Consider the following 21,854-nt stretch of genomic DNA (forward strand, 5'->3'; position numbering starts at 1 on the left):
TGGATTCTGTGTCTCCCTCTCTCTCTCTCTCTCTAAGATAAATAAACATTTTTAAAAATTTTTAAATTCCTAGTGTAGTGCCTGGCACATGTAGCAGATACCAAGTAGATGGTAGTCATCATTATTGGCCTAGTAATTAGCAACTCAGGATTTAGTCTGAGGTCTGCTCAATCCAAGCAGGTCCATGCCTTTATGTAACACCATGCTGGGCTCTGCAGAATTGCAGAAGAAAAAAGATAGATAACCCCAAACAATAGTAATTCCATGTATCATCCACTCAACAGTTCTTTACTCAGTTGTTTACTATGTTCCAGATGCTATGAAATGAGCTTACAATCATTCCATGTACACTCAGGCTAGCTTGGGATCCCACAGGTTGCTACAGTGCCCTTTTCTTCCTATCAAACCCAATGCATAGAATTATTTCTGCTTTGAGGTCTACCATCGATGCTAAAGAGTAAACTAAACTCTGGGAAGGAAACATGTTTACTGCGATGACCACTTTATCCCTTGTATGTATCATAGTGACCAATAAGCTTAAATATTTGAATTAGAAAAAAAATTGCATAAAAATCAGTATAAACATATATATTCTAGCTTTATGTTAATATTTACCTTCAAGAGACACTTAAAAACCTTAAAACACACACACACACACACACACACCCCAAAAAACACTATTATATATGATTCCGGCTATGGTAAAAAATAAAAACTGAAAGAAATTTCTCAAATTTCTTTATGGGTGGTGAGATTAATAGTATTTTTTATAATACTTTCCATTTTTCTATGTTGTGTTTCTTACATCTAGATTAGTAGAAAGTAAAATATAAAGTAAAACCTAATGATGCCAGAAAATAACCTGTAAAGTCTAAAAAATATGAACGTAAATGTGCATATAGCATCATGTACAATTATCATACTCAAGACCTATATTCTTCCATTCTCCTTACCCTCTCCTACAAAACTGAATGATTCATGCAAACAGAGGCTTAGGGACAGCATGCCCTTCTCCCAAATCCTTTGTTAAAAATATGAGGTGGTTGGGGCACCTAGGTGACTCTGTCGGTTAAGGAGTGACTTGTCTCAGGTCATGATCTCACCATTCATGAGCTCGAGCCCTGAACTGTCAGCACAGAGCCTGGATCCTGTTTCAGATCTGTGTCTCCCTCTCTCTCTGCCCCTCCCCTACTCGCTCTCTCTCTCTCAAAAATAAACATTAAAAAAAAAAAAAAATACGAGGTGGTAAGTAGACTGCATGGGGAAACCTTCAGAATTAAATTTGGAAGTAGCTAGGTGAGGCAGCCCTCTGCTGGGTAAATAAGAAAACACAGCTACTCCAGAGGATCTTGGCTGGATTGTAAAGGGCATTAAGTGCCTTCAGGGCACCAGGGCACTGAAAAGATATTTCCTGAAAATATGGACTTTTGAAGCTAGAGGTCATTCTGGAAGTTGAAGTGTAAATATTGATTTTTGTAAATACTGAATATGTGTTTAAAATCTGAGCCTCAATCTCTCATCTGTAAAACATAAAGTGATAGTACCTCATAAGGTGATTTTGAAATTAATGTGAAAATGCAGTCATTTAGCATAGTGCTCAACCAACAGTAAATGCTTAGCACATGACAACCATTATTTTAGCTTTTACTCACATTTTATAATCTTGGCAAGTAATCATTTGACCTTGTGGAACATCTCATGTTTCCAAAAAAAGGACTCTAAGAATCTTAAAGAGATTGCATCTAAGCAAAAGATGTGCACATCTGTGTGCATTTAAAAAGAACAACATAGGGGCACCTGAGTGGCTCAGTCAGTTAAGCATCTGACTTCGGCTCAGGTCATGATCTCACAGCTCCTGGGTTTGAGCCCCGTGTCAGGCTCTGCGCTGACAGCTCAGAGCCTGGAGCCTGCTTCAGATTCTGTATCTCCATCTGTCTCTGCCCCTCCCTTGCTCATACTCTGTCTCTCTCTCTCTCAAAAATAAATAAACATAATAAAAATAAAAAGCACAATATTATACTACATCTGAAACTAATGTAACATTGTGTGTCAACTGTACTTCAATAAAAATCATTTTAATGACCAAAAAACAGTTTATGGCCAAAAAACATGAAAATATTAAACTGAGATTTGTTCACTGAAAAACTGTTTATTACGGTGTCATTAAATGTGTAGATAGCTTTGGGTAGTATTGACATTTTGACAATATTTATTCTTCCAATCCATGAGCACGGAATGTTTTTCCATTTCTTTAAATCTTCTTCAATTTCCTTCATAAGCTTTCTATAGTTTTCAGCATACCAAAATGAACAAATCAGGAGACTATAGATGCTGGAGAGGATGTGGAGAAACGGGAACCCTCTTGCACTGTTGGTGGGAATGCAAATTGGTGCAGCCACTCTGGAAAAACAGTGTGGAGGTTCCTCAAAAAATTAAAAATAGACCTACCCTATGACCCAGCAATAGCACTGCTAGGAATTTACCCAAGGGATACAGGAGTACTGATGTTTGGGGCACTTGTACCCCAATGTTTATAGCAGCACTCTCAACAATAGCCAAATTATGGAAAGAGCCTAAATGTCCATCAACTGATGAATGGATAAAGAAATTGTGGTTTATATACACAATGAAGTACTACATGGCAATGAGAAAGAACGAAATATGGCCCTTTGTAGCAACGTGGATGGAACTGGAGAGTGTGATGCTAAGTGAAATAAGCCATACAGAGAAAGACAGATACCATATGTTTTCACTCTTATGTGGATCCTGAGAAACTTAACAGAAACCCATGGGGGAGGGGAAGGAAAAAAAAAAAAAGAGGTTAGAGTGGGAGAGAGCCAAAGCATAAGAGACTGTTAAAAACTGAGAACAAACTGAGGGTTGATGGGGGGTGGAAGGGAAGGGAGGGCGGGTGATGGGTATTGAGGAGGGCACCTTTTAGGATGAGCACTGGGTGTTGTATGGAAACCAATTTGACAATAAACTTCATATATTGAAAAAAAAAAGGTGTCATTATGTTATATCGTTAGTTCAATATACATACTTTAAAATTCTGAATTGCCTCTGAATAATCTAGATATCTACAAGATATGTATGTAAACTACTAGATTTCCTGATATTTAACATAATTAGACTTCTCTAATTTCTAATTATCAGACAATTAAAACATTAGACTTTTAAAGTTACACCATTAGTAGTTCGTAAATTTCTATTTGTCCAAGTTTTTTTTTTATTATATGATAAACCTTAGAGAAAGCAAAACCCACAAATCAAGTCTTAATCTGCCTTTCACAGTGTATACCAAATCATCATAATGTACACTTCAAATGTCTTGCAATTTTGTCAATTATGCCTCAATAAAACTGAAAAAAATTAAAATCCCACACAAAATTTTAATCTGAACCAATGCTGAGAAAAAAAGCAATGGAAGATCTTTTATTCATCACGTGAACAAAAAATACAGAATATATTAATTAATTTTCCCCTAAAGAGAATATATTTTGTATTTAGAGAAACAAAGGATTAGTTGTCAGGAGTTGCTTTTGGAGAATGATCAATCAGAGCCTTGTCAATGGTTGGATACTGATACCAGGGACCATCGCCTCTTGCACGCATTAACTTTCGGACTTCTAGCTCCTTTAATCTGTAACAAACAGAACAGCAATACTGTGATTCCATCATTTCCAACTGCAAAATTAATGAATTATCTCCATAAAGAGAGTCTTTTGATTTTGTGTAAAGTATTATCTAAAGTACTTTATGTAAGGGACACCAGGGTGACTCAGTCGTTTGGGCATCTGACTCTTGATTTCAGCTCAGGTCATGATCCCAGGGTCAGGGGAGCGAGTCTCGTATCAGGCTCCGAACTGACTATTCTTCAAATTCTTCTTCAAATTCTCTCTCCCTCTGCTCCTCCCATGCTCACACATACTCTCTTTCTCTCTAAATAAATAAATAAATTTATGTATGTATGTATGTAAAGTATTAATATACCTCCACAGATCCATGTGTATACATTTATCTGATATGCACCTATAAGCAAAATTTGGGGCTTATTTTTGACTTTCATTATCTTGCTTATGTAGTTAGCCCACAGATACTGTTTTTAATCACTAAAACATCACTTGAATTGGTAATCTATTCTTTCCTCTTGTCCCAGCTCTTTATCTGGACAGATCACTTTCACTTGAATAGTGGTAATGCATCTCCTATCTTCTTGCCTTCTAGAAAACCCTCTTGAGACCACCTATTTTTGAAATAGGCCCTTTCCACGAAACCTTTCCTTTCCATTTTTATAGACTACATATTAAGTTTTTCATCTGACTGGAAATTTATCACAGTTAAATAATGCACTTTATTAACCTTAACCAACTCACTAACCCTACCTATGAGAGTCTACCTACCTTTGTATTGTGTATGTAAGAGAGTGTATTCTTTTTTTTTTAAGGATTATATATCATATTATCCTTTTTTTCTACTCTTTAGAATGTAATTATCCAAAATGCAAATATTAAAATATTCATAAGAAGGACTGGTTTTACCCTTACAATAGACTACTAGGCACCTGTTAAAAAGAATGAAGAAAATCTGTATATAGTAAATAGAGATAGATGATACATATAGGGTTAGATTAAAAATGCAAAGTATAAAATGAGTATGTGTAGCATCTTCCCATTTCACTAAAAAACAGAAACTAATATGTATTCATACACATGCAGAAAGTATTAAAAAATGTGGAGGGCAAAAAAATAATAGTTATCTTTAGGCAGAAACAATTATGGGAGACAGTCCCTTTCTATTGTGTATCTTTCTTTTATGCTTCAGTTTTCCAAATACCTATACATATACTTAAAAAAAATTTTTTTAATGTTTACCTATTTTTGAGAGACACAGCATGAGCAGAGGAGGGGAAGAGAGAATCCCAAGCAGGCCCGATGCTGTCAGTGCAGAGCCCAACGTGGGGCTCAAACCCATGAACCGTGAGATCATGACCTGAGCCAAAATCAAGAATCCGACACTTAACCAACTGAGCCACCCACGCGCCCACGTAAACATATACTTTTTTAAAAACATAGGTACTCCTGTTCCATCCTCACAACAGCATCTTTCCTTTGGGGGTAGAAGTCACGCTTTTGTTTTGGTTTTCACTTTGTTTGGAAATTATTTAAAATCTCTATATGTCTAAGGAATTCTAGGATCTATCTTTTAATTGGAACTCAAAGGTGTATGTCTGAAGTTCAAAAAAGTCCAATGTTACTAAGTGTGAGCCATACTGCTGGTTCCATGCTCTTAAATACATAACAATTTCATATGGTAACTATATACATGTATGATTACATATCTAGTTCTTTTAATCATTTAAATATCTATACATACTTTTTTTACTATCATAGCAATTTTTATAAACTATTAAGTTTAAAAGAGAATAACAGAAAGCAGATCAGTGGTAGACTGGGGCCAAGAGTAGGGGATGGGGAATGACTGAAGGCACAAGAAAGAGGCTCAGTAGGTGATTGAAATGACCTTGGCTATGATGGTTACACAGCTATTTTCCTTGATCAAAACCCACTGAACTTAATGGATGCATATGACTGTATGTAAACCTCACTACAAACACTAAAATAAATCTCAGACAGGATCACATTTAAAAGTAGCAAAAGGAAACATGAGTGAACATTAAAAAAAAATAATAATTTTGGACTTAAATATTTCCCTATTTAATTACTATCAAAAACCTATGCATGACACAAAATCCCAAAAGCTAAGGAAAAGGACTGACAAACTTGACAATAATTAAATGAGTAAATATATATAAAGTAATTAAAACACTGATGCATAGTAAGTGTTCAGAAACACATTACCACTACTACACTTTTGTTAACCTGAAACATAAAAACACTTAGTCTGCAAAAAATTTTACACTATCAAAACACAAATGACAAGTCAGGAAAACATACTTGCAACAAAAACAAAAAGATATTTTAGTTAAATGTATACATTAGTAGAAAAAAAGGCAATTTACGGGAAAGCAAATACAGCTAGTAGATTTATTTGTGAAAAAATACTCAACCTTACAAAAAAATACAAAATTGAAATAATGAAATAACATGTTTCAACTATCTTATCAGCAAAATGTTTAGGCTTGATAAATTCCATTTACAGGGAATGGTATGGAAAGCAGAAATTATCATGTATTGGTGACACAAAAAACAACTGATAAACAATGTTTTGGGAAAGTGTTTGGCAACATCTATCTAAAATCTAAACATATAACATTTGGTTTATCAGTGCCACTGCTAGGAAATTTATATTCCAGATATACTAAATAAATATGCAGCAGTCTATGTAGAAGGATATTGACTACAGCATTATGTATATTATCAAAAAACTTATAAAGGACCGAAGTACCAACAACAAGGGACTGGTTAAAAAAATTAAGGGACACCCATCCAGTAAAATATATAATGCAGACATTAAAATGAACAGGGTGCGTACTATTATAGAAAGATCACCAAGATCTATTTAAGTGAAATGAAGGCAAGGTACAGAGCGGTGTCTATAAGAGGATTCTATTTGTGTTAATATATTTTCAAATGATATACAAAATATATTTTTAAGGCATAAATTTTCTTCTAGGGACATACACAAGAAATAATTAAATAGTCACTTTTAAGGATGAGACTAGGTAGAGGAGGAAAGGAAATTGAGGGAGGTGGGGCATAGATGGAGGAGAGGGCTTCCCTGCATTTAAAAGAGTGAGAATTTAAAAAAAAATTTTTTTTAATGTCTTTTTTTGAGAGAGAGAGTGAGAGAGAGTGAGCCCGGGGCAGGGGGCGGGGGTGGGGCTGGGTGCAGAGAGAGAGGGAGACACAGAATCCGAAGCAGGCTCCAGGCTCTGAGGTGTCAGCACAGAGCCCAATGTGGGGCTCAAACCCATGAACCGTGAGATCATGAAACCTGAGCCAAAGTCGGACGCTCAACCGACTGAGCCACCCAGGCGCCCCAAAAGAGTGAGATATTTTAAAAAGAATTCCTTTTACTCTGACAGATATTATCAACCAATAGTCTCAGTTTCCAGCTCATAGACTCCACTCTAAACAGGCCAGATCCATCCCCATCTTCATTGTTTTACATGGAGCATCCTAAAGTGTTGAAACAATTTAATTTTTTTCTTATGGCTTACAATAGTAAGGAAGGAGATTTCTTTCCTGCCCCTCTCCCCTTTTTTACCGTAAATCAGCCTTTTCAGCTTCAATTCGAAGGATAGCCATTGTTTTTTCATAATTCTTTTCAGGACTATCAAAGAAAGTTCGGGCAATCCATCTTGAGATAGGATGCTACAAGAGAAAATTTGTTTATTATTTTCTGAACACTACTTTGCCTTTTCAGTTTACTATTCTTCAAAATGGCCATCTCTTGGGCATTGAGAAGGACACCTGTTGAGATGAACACTGGGTGTTGTATGGAAACCAATCTGATAATAAATTATATTTAATATTTAAAAAATGCCCATCTCAGATAAATCAATAATACTAACTAAATGCTAACTACTTTATATACTTTTTAAATTACTTTAATCCATTAGGTGGATATTATTTTTGTCCCCATTTTATAGATGAGCAAATTTTGCAAAGTTATACAGTTACTAAGTGCCAGGATCTGGATGCAAACTGGGTCTGTCTGACTCCAAAATCTGTGCGTTTTGCCATTATACTACACTGAGGATCTTAAGTGGCTAATTTAGGAGCTAAACCCAGAGTTTGGTGATGAAAAACTGAAGCTCCTTCTCTCAGCACAGATAAACTATTTGTATGACTTGCCTTAAGATATAATAATGCTATGTTAATGATATATTTTTCCGAAATATAGTTCAGTCAGATAATAAAACATGACAGAATATACTCTACTCAAGGCCATCTCACCACAACACTTATAAAGACACGTAACAGAATTAACTTTAGAGATTCCCAAGCAGGCCCCACACCGTCAGTGTAGAACCTGATGCTGCTTTCGTAGCAGCCCAACGCTGCTGTTTTAGTAGCAGGGACAGTGTGCTAAAATGACAGTGCAGGCTCTCAGATCAAGCCTGCATAGGTCCAAATGCTGGCCCTACCTTTTGGACAGGTCACTTCTCCTCTTTTATGCCTCAGTTTCCTCACCTCTGAATTGGGGATAATAATAGCACATTTCACATGGAACACGGTAATATTTACAAAACACTACCACAGCCCCTGCTACATAGTAGGTGCTTGATAAAGAATAGCTAAGCATTAGTATTGGTAAAATCTTTCCTATGGCATTGAACTTAGGATATGTTCTGATGGTTAATATGCTAGGATGAGAACGCACTGCAGAGTCATTCTTTAAAAAACCATACAGCGTAAAGCGATAAAACAAATGACCAAAAGAAGTTGCTTGAAAAAAGTGAGCACAAAATGTGTCATCTCCCTCATACCAAAAATTGAATATATCATAATTGCTAAATTAAGACATTAATCAGTACACTGACAAGACACGTAATGGAAAGTAACTTTCAATGGCCTATACCAACCTTGAAGTATTCCCAGTGTTCTGGGATATAGCCTTCTGGAATTTCTGCTAATTCAGCCTCACCTAATAAGAGAAAATAGTGATGTCCAATTAGTATCAGCAGTTTGTAATATTAATTTTCCACTATTTAAGAAACCAACCTCTTGTGGTTTTAAAGAAAGCTCTGTACTAATGAAGATATCAAATACAATTGACCCTTAAACAACATGGGTTTGAATGGCATGGGGTCACTTACACATGGATTTTTTTACAGTACAGTACTGTATTTTCTTTTTTTTTTTTTAAAGTTTATTTATTTGAGAAGAGAGTGTGGGAGCAGGGGAGGGGCAGAGAGAGAGGGACACAGAGAATCCCAAGCAGGCTCTGCAACTCAGCAGAGCCCGATATGAAGCTTGAACTCATGAACCATGAGATGATAACCCAAGCTGAAATCAAGAGTTGGACGCTTAACCAACTGAGCCACCCAAGCGCCCTTCCTTATCATTTTCTTAATAACACTGTCTTTTCTCTAGCTAACTTTATCACAAGAATTCTTTATCACTTTATACAAAGAATACTTTGTATAATATAAAAAATACACAAAGTATGTGTTAACCAACTGTTTATGTTATCAGTAAGGTTTCTGGTCAACAATAGGCAATCAGTAGTTAAGTTTTGGGGGAGTCAAAAACTTATATGTGGATCTCTGACTGAGCAAGGGGTTGATACCACCACGTCGTTCAAGGGTCACCTGTATTTTAGATTCACTTTAATGTGGTTTAAAATTATTTCATTCATTAGATATTTTTTAGATGTCTTCTACTTGTAAGGCATTGTCTATTGTCTAAGGCATGATAGGAGAGTTTCACATTGTTTTTATACAATGTAACAAAATATAATAAAAGACACATTATTCCCTCTGGTTTTCCCTACCACTACTAGACAAAAAATTTTAGGAGTCAAGATGTTAGAAGTAGTTTGGGCAGTGTTTCCCATGAAAATCTAATTTGCACTGTCATTCACAGTTTCATTCTTTTTTAGATTATAATTTTACATGTTCCAAGATGCATAAAAAAATTCTTCCATCTTTTAGCCTCTCTTCCACCTCTATCTCTATTTTTTTTTTTTTTTATTCAGACTTGTCAAACTGGTTTTGGAGAAATAACAAGGAGGAAAACAAGGCTTTCTGAAGCCATTTGTGGCCTCTACAGAGTTGGTGACCTTCAAGGTTCTTGAAGGGAAAAAAAATCTTTAAAAAAACAACATTGTACCCTGTTGCAGATTGAGATCTGGTTACTGTAAAATAAAATCTCATGTTTATTATTTAAATAATTTTTTCTTATAACATTCGTAATTTCCTTCTGTTATTAATATACATGGGTTTTAAAAATTTACCAGTTTGGTTGGAGAGGTACTTACCAATGAATATATTCACCAGAGTTATGCCAATTGCTACTGGAATCCCAGTCAACAAAATGTAGAATTTCTGTTGAGATTAAAAAATAGTTTTCACATAACATAACCATTACCTAACTTTCTTTCCCCACTCTTAAACTGTCTTCAATTTTTGATTTCTTTCCATTGCCTGTAAAATAAATTTGCCATATTGGAGATGTGGTACCAAAGTATTTATTTCTGAGATTTTCTTTTGCTCTAACTTTTAGATGCCTATATTTGGAAGCAAAAATGAAAGAAAAAGTAAGGATTAATTGTAAAAGGGTAATACAATATATGTTTAAGTGATTTTCCCATTTTTGGTTAAGGCGATGTAATAAAAGTTGAGAAATTTTTGTATTAAGATTGGAAGTGCAAAACATCTGGGTGTTGTTACCCACTGTAGAGTTTGAGTTGGTCATGACAAGAAAAGTGGGAGCTCAACCAGGAGAGTGAGGAGGGGCGCTGAGCACAATGGGCGAGCAAGAGGTCTAGAGGGCAGCGTCCAGACAATCTTCTATCTGCCAGGCCTCTACTTTTCCTTAAAGAGCCTTGAGATACAAATATATAGCTGGCACCCCACTTCATCCTCTGAAATCAATGTTCCTGAACAATACAGAAATAAAAAATTGTAGTCCAAAATAATGTAGTTACTTTAAGGAAGTCTTTCAATGAGTTCCTTGGTATTTTAAAGAATATTTTAATAATATAAATAATTATCCCCAAATGAATCCATTTTCAAAGTTTAATAACTTATAGACTTTAGTGTATGTGTGTGGGTGTGTGCATGCACGCATGCATGCACAGTGAACACAGATTACATTTCAAAACCCCACAATCTTGAGAATAAAGGAATGGCTCATTTTTTACCTCTAATACATATGAATCCTTTTTTATGAAGAACGAAAAGCTCACTAGTTTAAAAAGAAATTCAGTAACAAATCAGACATTACAGGACAAAATCTCAATTATCTTTTAAAAAAGAAATGTGAAATAATAAAATAATACCTTTTACGAAATGAAAGATGCTTATTTTCTAAATAGGCCAAAAAAAAAAAAAAATTCCTATTTGTATATAAAGAGTTTAGTTTAGCAAAATTTTTGACTCACCATTAAACTCAAAAAACGCCTGTCATAGAATCCAGAAGGTTTGATGATAAACAGTCTTTTCCCATGATCTCCACTGTGTCGCACAGGAGCTGGCAATATTAAATTACCCTGTTACATATACGAGGCTCATAAACGTATACTGTTCTATTCTGACATAAAATCAGGTTATAAGAAAATGTATGTTCATAAATGTTTAATATGAATTGAGACAAAAAATACATACTTATTTGAGTACTAAAGGCAGGGCAGATAGGGTACCTTTCAACAAACACTAATGTACTATTGTAAACTCTAGCTCTCTTCATTTTTATTCAACTTTAAAGAGATATCTAAATAATTGTCTAAATTTGTTTCCAGAGCAGGCAGGGAGGTTAGATACTCTTGGTGGGCTAATTATCTTTGTTTATCTCTGCAGCAAATATCTGCTAATGCTATAAAATAAATAAACTCAAATTGTGTCACTTCATATGATGAGGAAATATACATCAGGGATTTGCAGCAAAATAGATGGAAAGATATTTATTCCACATATCTCCAGCAGGAACTTGAACTTGTTAAAAGTAAATACTCTAACATATCTTGATAAAATCGGTCTGTAAGCCATTTCTTTCTTTTTTTTCTTCAATTTTATTTTAGAGAGAGAGAGAGAGAGAGAGCATGAGCAGAGGAAAAGAGAGAAAGAGAGAGAGGGAGAAAAAGAGAGAGAGAATCCTAAGCAGGCTCCATGCTCAGTGCAGAGCCCAATGCAGCTCGAACCCACAACCCTGGGATCATGACCTGAGCTGAAATCAAGAGTCGGACACTGAACTGACTGAGTCACCCAGGCACCCTTGTAAGCCATTTCTGGTTGTGATTATTCTCCTTTTCAAATTCTCCCTTGGACAGTATGCAGTCAAGCCTCACTGGAGATAAACTGAGGCAAAATTTCACCCCTAAGCTTATTTCTACATGATTTCCCTTTCTTGGATGCCTGGAAGGATCACTGCAGGCACTCTAAGCCCTTGTGCTGAAAGCAGGAAAGGATCTCACTGTTACTGGGAAACTGAGATTATGGTTTCTGCTGTATGAAAGTGTATTCAAAAAAATTTCCCATGGGAGTCACTGCAGAATACAAAACTAATTCCCCATTAAAGTAATTTTAGTTATAATAGAGGTCATAAAGATTTGTATCCTTTGTTCAAGCTTAAATGTCTGGAATGCCTTTCCCTCTCCTGATATTATTAGGCCCAGATGACATTTTAACCTCCAAAAACCAACATTATTCCCAATCACATGAGATGTCTCCTACTTCTGAACTGTTGTATATTCTAGTGATATGCATACTTGCTTTCACCGCTTCCACTGAAATATAAATGTCTTGAAGGTAGGAACTATATTCTTAATTTTGGTATCACCTATAGTAGCTTGCAATGAATTTAGGAAGTTAATTCACAAGAGAATTCGAAGCTGGCATGCATTTACTGTGTACAATTCACACTACTAAAGTTTCTAAAATAACAAGAGAATGTGGCAAAGTGATTATATATTTCAGAAAATCATTTGAAAGGTACATTGGAATTCTTTGTGGACTAGATGCAAAAAAAAGAGCTGGTTAATAGTACAAACCACTCATTAATTCTATTCTACTATGTGTAGGCCCTGTGCTAGGCTATTCTTTCCAACAAAGGAAAGAAACAGGATGCAATGTCAGAAAAAACCAGGCCCAGAAGTAAGGTTCCTATATAGACAGGATGGTGGAGATGGGGGGTATGAGGAAGGGGCATTAAAAGGTGAGAGAAGTAGCAAATTAGATGAATTTATAATGGGTAACTGATCGATTATACCCAAAAGGTGCTGATTACTTAATCCAACAACCTGCCAAAAGGCTCCATCCAAAGCTCTGAGAAGTTGAGATTTCTACAAATGGCCTGGATGAGGTGAAAATGGCATTCCTGATGACACAAAGCTACTGCTACAAGGATGGCTACTACACTGATGATGAAATAGGATCCCCAAAAGTCCTCTCACACATTTATAAAAGGGTAAATCTAAAAGGATTAAATACAAGAAGTGGAAAGTCCTGATTGGACCTCCCAAAAGTTGCTCACAGACTTAAGCAGAGTCATTGGTGTGATATGGTAACCAAGAAAGTCAAAGACAATTCAATCCTAATCTTATGTACGAGAAGTGTAGGGTCAAAACAGGAGGAACACCCACCTCCATCTCCTAATTACACCTGCAGGAGTGTGTCCATCCCAGAGTATATTGTTTTAGAGGAACAACCTGGAGCACACCCCAACTTAAGCAACCAGTATGGCAAACAACCTGGAAACTGATATACTGAAGCTTAAAGAAATGCAACTGATTGATTGGCCTACAAAAAAGAAGTCTGGGTAGAAAGCAGAGAAGTGCCTTTAAATAGGTGAAGGGCTATCCCATAACAAAGGCTCACACTATTCTGTGCTGACCTGATAGGAGGAACCAGGAGTAATTTTCAGCTTAATACAAGGAAGAAGTTTCTAACCATTTTAGTGGTTCAAAATAAAATTGGACTGCCTCTCCAGTCCCCTTTTTGGAGTTATTCAAGTGTCAACAGTGGGATGTAAAAAGGATATTCTAGGGGTTGGCCTAGAGGATATCTAAGGTCCTTTTCCTCAAAGAATCAGAACACATGGCCTGTCTTAGAACAAAAAGGCATACCTTTCCAAGTTATCAGTCTCAATGATTTCCTTCCAACTCCAAGAACTGTTTCTAGACTTCAAGTTTTTGCACTCTTTGCCGAAAAGCTTTTCCCCAGGCTCTTTGAACAGTTACTGCCGCACCTCCATCCTTCAGGACCAAGTTCAAATGTAACCTCCTCGAAGAGGTCTTCTCTGACTACCTTATCCAAAGCTGGCCTCCTACTTACCCTCCGTGATATTATTTGGTTAGTTCTTTTAGAACAATACACACTAAGCCTGATTATTTTGTTGAAGTCCATGAGGTCAAGGACCGCATTATTCAGTACTGTATCCCCAGTACCTTTTAGTGTCTGCCACATGATGGATGCTCCATAAATATGCTGGAATTTACATTTCTTAAGTAAATTAAATGTCAGTTGGGATCCTTCCTCACTCTCTGAAAGTAAATCTACTCAGAAGAGACAGTGTACTCCCAACTTTCCCTTTCAACTGGGCAGGCAGGCAGGCAGGCAAACACACACACACTACCCAGAGAGAAAGACATGGATTAAACTCTACCTGGTTTTAGGGACAACTGATTACGCATAACACCATTAACAGATATAAAAAAATGTAACATAAAAAAACTATGGAAGAATGCTTGGTCTGGCTGTATTCTAGCAATATTAATGCAGTTAGTAAAGTGAACTGCTTGCTTGCTTTCCATATAATTACCTTTACTGTTAAACAAGTTATTCATGTCATTAAATGTGCTAAATAACTATTATTATTTTATTACTGTTATTATTATTGTTAACTGTTCTAAAGTATATTTCATAGCACTAAACTCTTCTCAAACATTCTGAGCCTTCATGATTTGTTGTTGATGTAGTCAGGCCACCTGCTTACAATTTAAAAATATTAGGGTGAATACTGCTTACATGGTTTTTGACAACTGTGATATTTGTGAAGATCAAATAAGATAATTTAGGTTTTGTGTCTCTAAGACAACAATCAAAAACTAGCCATTTTCTTTCCTTCATTCTCAGACTATTCCCAGTTAATGACTCCGCCAACTCAATTACCCAGGCTAAAAAACTCATTCATCTTCCTTGTACCTACCCCTCATTCATCAATTGTCAAGGCCTCTTGATTCTAAGATTCAACTTTTCTTTCCTGCCCTCTTTACCTCACTGGCTTAAGTAACCAACACCCCCTTATAAGCCATCCAAATTCAGAAGCCTTTTCCCAAAACACACTACTGATTTGGTCTCCTGCTAAAACACTCTCTGCAGCCTACAAAACAGTTAAGATACTTTGGTTTTGTATTCAGTCCTCCACTCCCCCAACTTGGTCCCAAGTTCCCTTTTCTTAAGCCTTTTCTTTCAACATCTACCTATCTCAAGACCCCCCATATTCAGATATATCAGAAAATACATCCTCTATTCTTCTGCCAATTGCAGCTGTTAAAACTATCCAGAATCCACTTAAAATGCCCCATCTTCTACATCTGAATTAACTCCATATCACTTTGTTTATGTAATCATTTAAATATTTCTTCTCAGTTTTTTTAAACCATAATGTGCACACATCAGTCTTCATATTAAAGCTACTGCAGCTGAGGGAAGAACTTAAACTCATTTCTGTAATTCCTTGATATTAGACACTTAATAAATAATTTAAATAGAACACTTGTATCTGCTTATTTCCTGAGAAAAGTTTTCAAGGACGGTGAATGAAGATAACATGTCAGTACTACATGTATAAGAAAGGGGTGGCCACAGGGCCTGTTAGTAAACCAATGCTTCTAAATCTAGGTGCTGTCGATTTTCCCACTCACTCTTCACAACTACCTTATGAGGCAGGTTAAAATTATCATCCTCTTTTTTTTTTTTTTCTAACAGTTCTTATGGCAAGAGACAAGCACCTTTCAAAATGACATTCTAGAAAGATGCTAACTTATGCAGAAATATATTTCAGGATTATAAATACTTGTCAATAGTAAAGAGATTAGATTTATTTCCCTGTCAACAGAATATAAGCACACTTGTAATAAACATCTTTTTTTAAAGATAAAGAAACACAGGTTCCAAGCAATTAAGTACTTTCCATTTAGCTTCCAAGATATGATGACCCAAGGTCACATAGCTACTAACTCTGGAGCAGGATTTGAATGTAGGCAGTCTAGCTCCAGAGAAAACAAAACAAGGTTTTCTGCTCCTGGGTCTTACAGTCTCATAGGGGCAGACATAAGCAATAACATAACAGATTAAAACCTTTCATTCCACAGTGACAGATGAAACCACCTGCAAAATACCTTTGAAAGCAGGTATCAGGCTGAAACACAGACTCTAATATAGCTATCAGATCCTTCCCTGGTCCCAGTGGAAAGGGTATAGATTATTGGTATTGATCCTTCCAGAAATCCAAGAAAGGAGGAATAACGTATAAAAGGGATCTGGGAGTGAGGTTTTCACCTGAGTTTATCTCCAGCAAGACATGAATAAATACTATCTCCAGGGAGTATTCGAAGAGGAGGATATTTGTAATCAGAAATGGCTTACAAAGGGATTTTATCAAGAAATGTTAGCACATGTAGTTGTTTTTTTTTTTAAAACAGGTTCAAATTCCTGCTGGAAATCCTTGAATTCCACTAGTTGTTTCCATCATTTTTGTGACAAGTCTCTATGTGAAGTGACATAATTCAAATTAAATTGGGAGAAGAAAAAAGGGGTAGAGAAAGATATTTTGAGGTTGGAGATCTTTTTGGCTTTCGAGTACACTTCCTCTCTACCTTCTTGTGTTGCACAGGGCAGACAGCTTACAGTATATTTTTTATCAAGAGGATTAAATGAATTAATATTTTTAAGATCTTAGGATGGTACATGGCACATAGGTGTTCAATAAATATTACATTTGGTGCTCTAGTGCATTATTTTTGTAATAACGGAGTCACAGTCCCTACATTAGTAAAATGGGGATAGTAACATTGTACTTAATTCGCAGAGTCTTTGAAAGAATTAGATTGAATACAATGCATCTGAGACTTTGCTATTATAATTATTCACTCTCCTAGAAGTCAATACAGTCTCCAAGAAGCTTCACAAATAACCCTGGCATGACTGCATTATGACTTTCCTGGACCTAGGGATTTTTCCTTCATGGGCCCCTTCCACTGTAAGAAGATATTAAAAATTACTATTTTATGACTCCGTTGATATAAAACGAATACAATCCAGGCTGGATTCCTTACCACACATTCATTAACATTACAGGTTGTTGTTGTTTTTTTTTTTTTTTTCTTCCTCCTGGTTTTAAAAGAAAGAGAAAACATTTGCAGGGATCCCTAAAAGTATGGTGTAGGCACTGTGTCTACTGAAGGAGTTAACCCTGAGCCTCTCCACCTGCCTACTAACATCAGTGAGCTCCTGGGCAACATGACTTACAACCTTGTGGGACTAGAACCTAGGGTGGAATGTACAGAGAGAATCCGGTGCCTGAGACACCTAGATCTCTGGTCTGTGCCTTTTTAACCTCAACTTCATCCGCATATTAGCACCAACTGGGATGACTGAGTGGTAAAGTGTTTGACAAATGCTAATTAATGATTTAAACACGATCGATCTGATTACCTCAGGAAAACCCTCGACCTCCTCACAAAGCCCACGCTCCATCTCTCCTCTCAAGCCCCAAGCCCGCAATTTCTCCCAGCTCCTTCCAGATCCCACCAAGGTCACTCCGGAGGAGCTCTTCATCTCTCATCCCACAACCCCTGAGCGCGCTTTTCCCAAAGCTAGCACCCACCGACAGTCTTCGGAAAGCCACGGGTGAGGAAGCCCCCGAATCCAAGTCGAGCGCCAAGCCGGCGGCCGGAGAGAGCGGCCACTGCAGTGACCGAGGCCCGCTGCAATAAACTCATGGCCGCCATGGCTACTACGGGCAATTGAAAAGCTGGGGCGAGTAACAGGAGCCGAAAGAGCCAATTTACCAACGAGAGCGAAGGCGGAAAGTGGCCATCTTGAGTGAGGGCAAAGCCTATTTCTGTTTTCTCCATCCGGTCGGCCTGAGACACAGGAAGTGACATCATTGTGGAGAAACCGCGGTATCCTTACTTTCTGTGGAGACATGGCTGCGGCCAGTTTGGGCAGTGTTTGCAGAAAAGTCTTGACCGGGCTGAAAGCTTCTAAGTCGCTAATAAGTCTTCAGGCCCCACCTAGCACAGGGTAAGTGATGTGAGGAGTAGGTTTGTTCTCCTCTCCGACTTTGGATCTTGTTTGGTTGCCGAGATGCTGGAAAACAGCTGAGAGGCCGCGCGCATAACCGAACCCGAACTCACCTGCGTGAGAAGGGAATGCCCTTAGAGAAGTCGTCCACCTCCGACATTTCCGGTCTTTTCTCAAACTTTTTCTTGTCACCTAGTGCGGACCAGACAGTCCATGGGGTCTGTAGATAACAGAAGTATTTGTATTTGTTGACTTAAACCTAGAGGTACAGAAGTATCCTCTTTGGATGGGTGAGTTGGGAAAAACTGCACTGAAGAGGATTTGGTTATGGAACTGAAGATTATGTCAAGTTTGGATGGATAAAAACCAAGGCGCTTTTGTATTTCCAGAATCTATCAGATTTTTCAGTAAATGTGGAGTGAATAAGTGAAAGTAATCAAAAGAACGGAAAGTAGCTCTGCTGGTGTGAGAAAGGAACATCCTACATATGGTGTTTATTATTTCTGGAAAGACAGCCTGTCTTCTGGACAGACTGACGAGTTTATGGTATATGGTTTCCTCCCTTTTATTGGATTTTGTCTCTAATGAGTTGGATTTTATAAATCATTGGGTATGTCGGATTTTTTTTAAAGGAATTCATGTATGTGTCCTTGAATCCAGCACAGACAATTGTTGAGCATCTATTATGTGCTATATATTACTTGCACTTACTTTAGAGATAAGCAATATTTTTTTCATTTTGCAGAGGTTCACAGGTTGTAACTTGATAAAGGTGACAAACTTGGATCAAGTGTCTGTAATTCACTGTCATTTTTTCTTAAAAATAAATTTTAGAGGGGCACCTAGGTGGCTCAGTGAGTTAAGCATCTGACTTCAGCTCAGGTCATGATCTCACAGTCAGTGAGTTCAAGCCCCGAGTTGGACTCTGTGCTGGCAGCTCAGAGCCTGGAGCCTGCTTCAGATTCTGTGTCTCTCTCTGTTTCTACTCCTCACCTGCTCATGCTCTGTCTCAGAACTAAACGTTAAAAAAAAATGTAAATAAAATAAATTTTAGATTTTTATTATCAAAATGAATATTGCTTCATTTGCAGACAATAAGGCAAGTGGAAAATAAGGCAAGTGTTTTGAAGAAAATAATAATCAACTATAATTTTTGCCACTCAAAGATTTCCTTACATTCCTTTTTATATATATATATATATATACATGTAATTCTTCTAAGTTTATTTTTGAGAGAGAGAGAGAGACAGAGCAGGTGTGCGGGTGGAAGGAGCAGTGGGAGACAGAGAAGAGGGAGAATCCCAAGCAGGCTCTGAGCTGTCAGAGCAGAGCTTGACTCAGGGATTGAACTCACAAACCATGAGATCATGACCTGAGCTGAAATCAAGAGTCAGACACTTAACTGACTGAACCACCCAGGTGCCCCCACATACGTGTAATTTTAAAATAAAGCCAGAATCATATTTACATGTATGCATTTTGGTGCTCTACCCTGTTTCCCCAATTTTTTATATTTAAAAATTTCAAACCAACAGAAAAATTGTAAGAGTACTACAAAGGATAACCACTCTTCATCTATATTAAGCAAACCTTAGCATTTTGTCACATTTTTATGTCTCTTTATATCCATGCTTTATGTGTATTTTTTTCTGAGCTATTTGAGGCATTGTGACACTTCAGTATATGTCTCCTAAGAACGAGAACACTGTCTTTATAACTACAATACTACAATGATCATTCTGGAGTATTTAATATACTACTGTCGCCGTGCTTTTACGTAGCACACAGTCCAAATTTTTTCTTAATTTTTTATCCAGGGTCCAACCAACGATCATTCATTACTGTCGTTGGTTGTCATGTCTTCTTAGTCATCTTTAATCCAGAACATTTTTGAGCAGATCAGCCTTTTCAGATTATCCTTCCATTTAGATTTGTCTGATTGTGTCCTCATGGTTAGATTCAAGTTAAATTTTTTTGGTAGGAATACAACACTTGTGATACACTTTGCTATTGAGTTTTACATTCACCAGCTTATTCAATATTCTTTAAAAACGTGATTTTTAAATTACTGCATAATAAATTATTATACAAATGCACAGTAATTTTTTAACCATTTCCTGGTTGCATATTTACATTATTACCAACTTTTGGATATCACATATAATGCTTTAATAGATATTTTTATTAATTCTCATCATATTTTAGTTGAAATTTCTAGATGAATTTTGGGTTGAAGGGGGAAGCATTGAGGCTTGTGATACATGTTGCAAAATTAATCTTCAGAATGTTTTTATCTGCTTATGTAACCACTAGCCAGGAATGAAAAGCCTAAAAGTGTTACCTTAAGTATAATTTTATCAAGATACTATCTCCAAAATTATGTGAATATATTAATCTCTGAAATTAAAGGGTAGCAGCATCTATAATGCAATATTGAAAATTATTTCTAAAGCATTTTATAAGTTTGTTCTTTGTGCAAAAACCCTAATTTTTTTTTTAACATTGTAGATGAGGAAATGATTCCAATTATTGCTTGTAAAATCCAAATGTTGCAAAACTCTGATCACTTGTTTATATATGTTCAGTTGCAGGTTTTCTCTTAGTCTTTTGCCTAAGAATATACCAAATGTCACATCTTTTCATCAGTGTAGATTACTTCATACCACATTGTCAAGAAAAGGACTGGAAGAATTTTTTGATGACCCAAAGAATTGGGGGGAAGAAAAAGTGAAATCTGGTAAGATATTTGGGTTGACTGATATTAAATATATTTATTAAATCCTCCATTACTTTGGGATTATTTATCCACCTTGGGGATCATTTAGGTGTTTCCTTTTTTTATTTCTTTTGGGAATGTGAGAGAAAATTAAAAGGACAATGTAATAGTACAGTTAATTGTTGATTGGCAGGTTGACAAAAGGCTTAGAAGAGGAGTAAATTGAAATTGTTAACTGAAGTGAGGCCAGAGATTTGGTTTAGATTTCATTTTTTAGAGATAATTACATGTTTATAATGATATGAAATATTTTGGTATTAAACTGTGGAAACACATTCTTTTTTAGTACCAACATTTTTTTAATGCTATTGCCAGTGACATTACTAATATTTTATGTGTTACCTAATTGAATGCCAGTTTAGTCCTAATTGTGTACTATACTATGATATGATAAAACTATTATATTTTACAGATAAGGAAACAGGTTTAGAGAAGTTGAATAATCTGCCACAAGGCACATAGCTAGAAAATTATTTCATGTTGTGAATTTCATAAATTTTTCTGTGTGTGTCTGTGAATTTCATAATTTTAATAGGAGCTTCATGGACCTGTCAGCAATTAAGGAATAAAAGTAATGAAGATTTACATAAACTTTGGTAAGTATACTGAATACATTAATATGTAGGTGTTTGAAGCAGTTAAAATATGACAATGAGGTATAAACTTTACATCTATTTGATGTAAGAAATTGAGAAAGTGATTTGTCTTATAATACTATGGATGATATGTAAAACCAGTAAAGATTTTAAGACAAATGTATTAGTGTTCTCAAATAGTTGGGGATTAAGAAATTTTACTGTAACTGCTACCAGTCATACTAGCATCTTTTTCTTTAAGTTTATTTTATTTATTTTGAGAGAGAAAGCATAATTTTTGGGGGGGTGGGGGGCAGAGAGAGACTCTCAAGCAGGCTCTGTACAGTCGGCGCTGAGGCTGATGAGAGGCTTAAACTCGCTGTGAGATGATGACCTGAGTGGAAATCAAGAGTTGAGAGTTTAACCAACTGAGCCACCCAGGCATCCCCATACAAGCATTTTTATACTAACAATTTTAGTAAACTAATAAAATGAAATAGGAAAAGTTTGTCACATTTAAGCCTTCCTCCTTTTTATTACCTTATCCATGGTCTGGAATCTTTAGCTT

At 36.3% G+C, this 21,854-nt stretch overlaps 2 protein-coding genes across 4 annotated transcripts in view; one reads left to right on the top strand and one right to left on the bottom strand.

Moving 5' to 3' along the window:
• Positions 1 to 3,408: 3,408 nt before the first annotated feature.
• Positions 3,409 to 17,763, bottom strand: NDUFB5 (NADH:ubiquinone oxidoreductase subunit B5). Of its 2 annotated transcripts, XM_042954900.1 has the most exons (6): positions 17,517 to 17,753; positions 11,074 to 11,162; positions 9,949 to 10,015; positions 8,552 to 8,613; positions 7,231 to 7,337; positions 3,409 to 3,643 (listed from the first exon to the last, which is right to left on the bottom strand). In XM_042954900.1, the coding sequence occupies exons 1-6, from the start codon at positions 17,638 to 17,640 to the stop codon at positions 3,523 to 3,525; spliced, it is 570 nt and encodes a 189-aa protein (XP_042810834.1). In that variant the 5' UTR covers positions 17,641 to 17,753; the 3' UTR covers positions 3,409 to 3,522. The 2 variants fall into 2 exon arrangements, with proteins under 2 accessions (XP_042810834.1, XP_042810835.1); XM_042954901.1 differs by lacking the exon at positions 7,231 to 7,337 and having other exon boundaries at positions 17,517 to 17,763.
• Positions 17,764 to 17,781: 18 nt separating this feature from the next.
• The window catches only part of MRPL47 (mitochondrial ribosomal protein L47), a 35,867-nt gene continuing 31,794 nt past the window's right edge, over positions 17,782 to 21,854 (top strand). Inside the window, exons 1-3 of one of the 2 annotated variants that reach the window (XM_042954897.1) lie at positions 17,782 to 17,935; positions 20,587 to 20,672; positions 21,247 to 21,307. In XM_042954897.1, the coding sequence (XP_042810831.1) occupies positions 17,838 to 17,935; positions 20,587 to 20,672; positions 21,247 to 21,307 (245 nt within the window). In that variant the 5' untranslated portion in view covers positions 17,782 to 17,837. Of the gene's footprint in view, positions 17,936 to 20,520; positions 20,673 to 21,246; positions 21,308 to 21,854 lie in introns of both variants that reach the window. The other variant, XM_042954896.1, reaches the window with a different exon arrangement.

The sequence above is a fragment of the Panthera leo genome, chromosome C2, assembly GCF_018350215.1.
Source record: "Panthera leo isolate Ple1 chromosome C2, P.leo_Ple1_pat1.1, whole genome shotgun sequence".
Classification (NCBI taxonomy): domain Eukaryota; kingdom Metazoa; phylum Chordata; class Mammalia; order Carnivora; family Felidae; genus Panthera; species Panthera leo.

What these genes read in the sequence shown, in the direction of transcription:
- NDUFB5 (XM_042954900.1), bottom strand. Translation starts at nt 17,640, where the DNA reads ATGGCGGCCATGAGTTTATTGCAGCGGGCCTCGGTCACTGCAGTGGCC. An exon ending in TGGCTTTCCGAAGACTGTCG is followed by an intron (nt 11,163 to 17,516) that starts GTGGGTGCTAGC and finishes TAATATTGCCAG; the next exon opens with CTCCTGTGCGACACAGTGGA. An exon ending in GCTGAAAAGGCTGATTTACG is followed by an intron (nt 3,644 to 7,230) that starts GTAAAAAAGGGG and finishes TGTTTGTTACAG; the next exon opens with ATTAAAGGAGCTAGAAGTCC.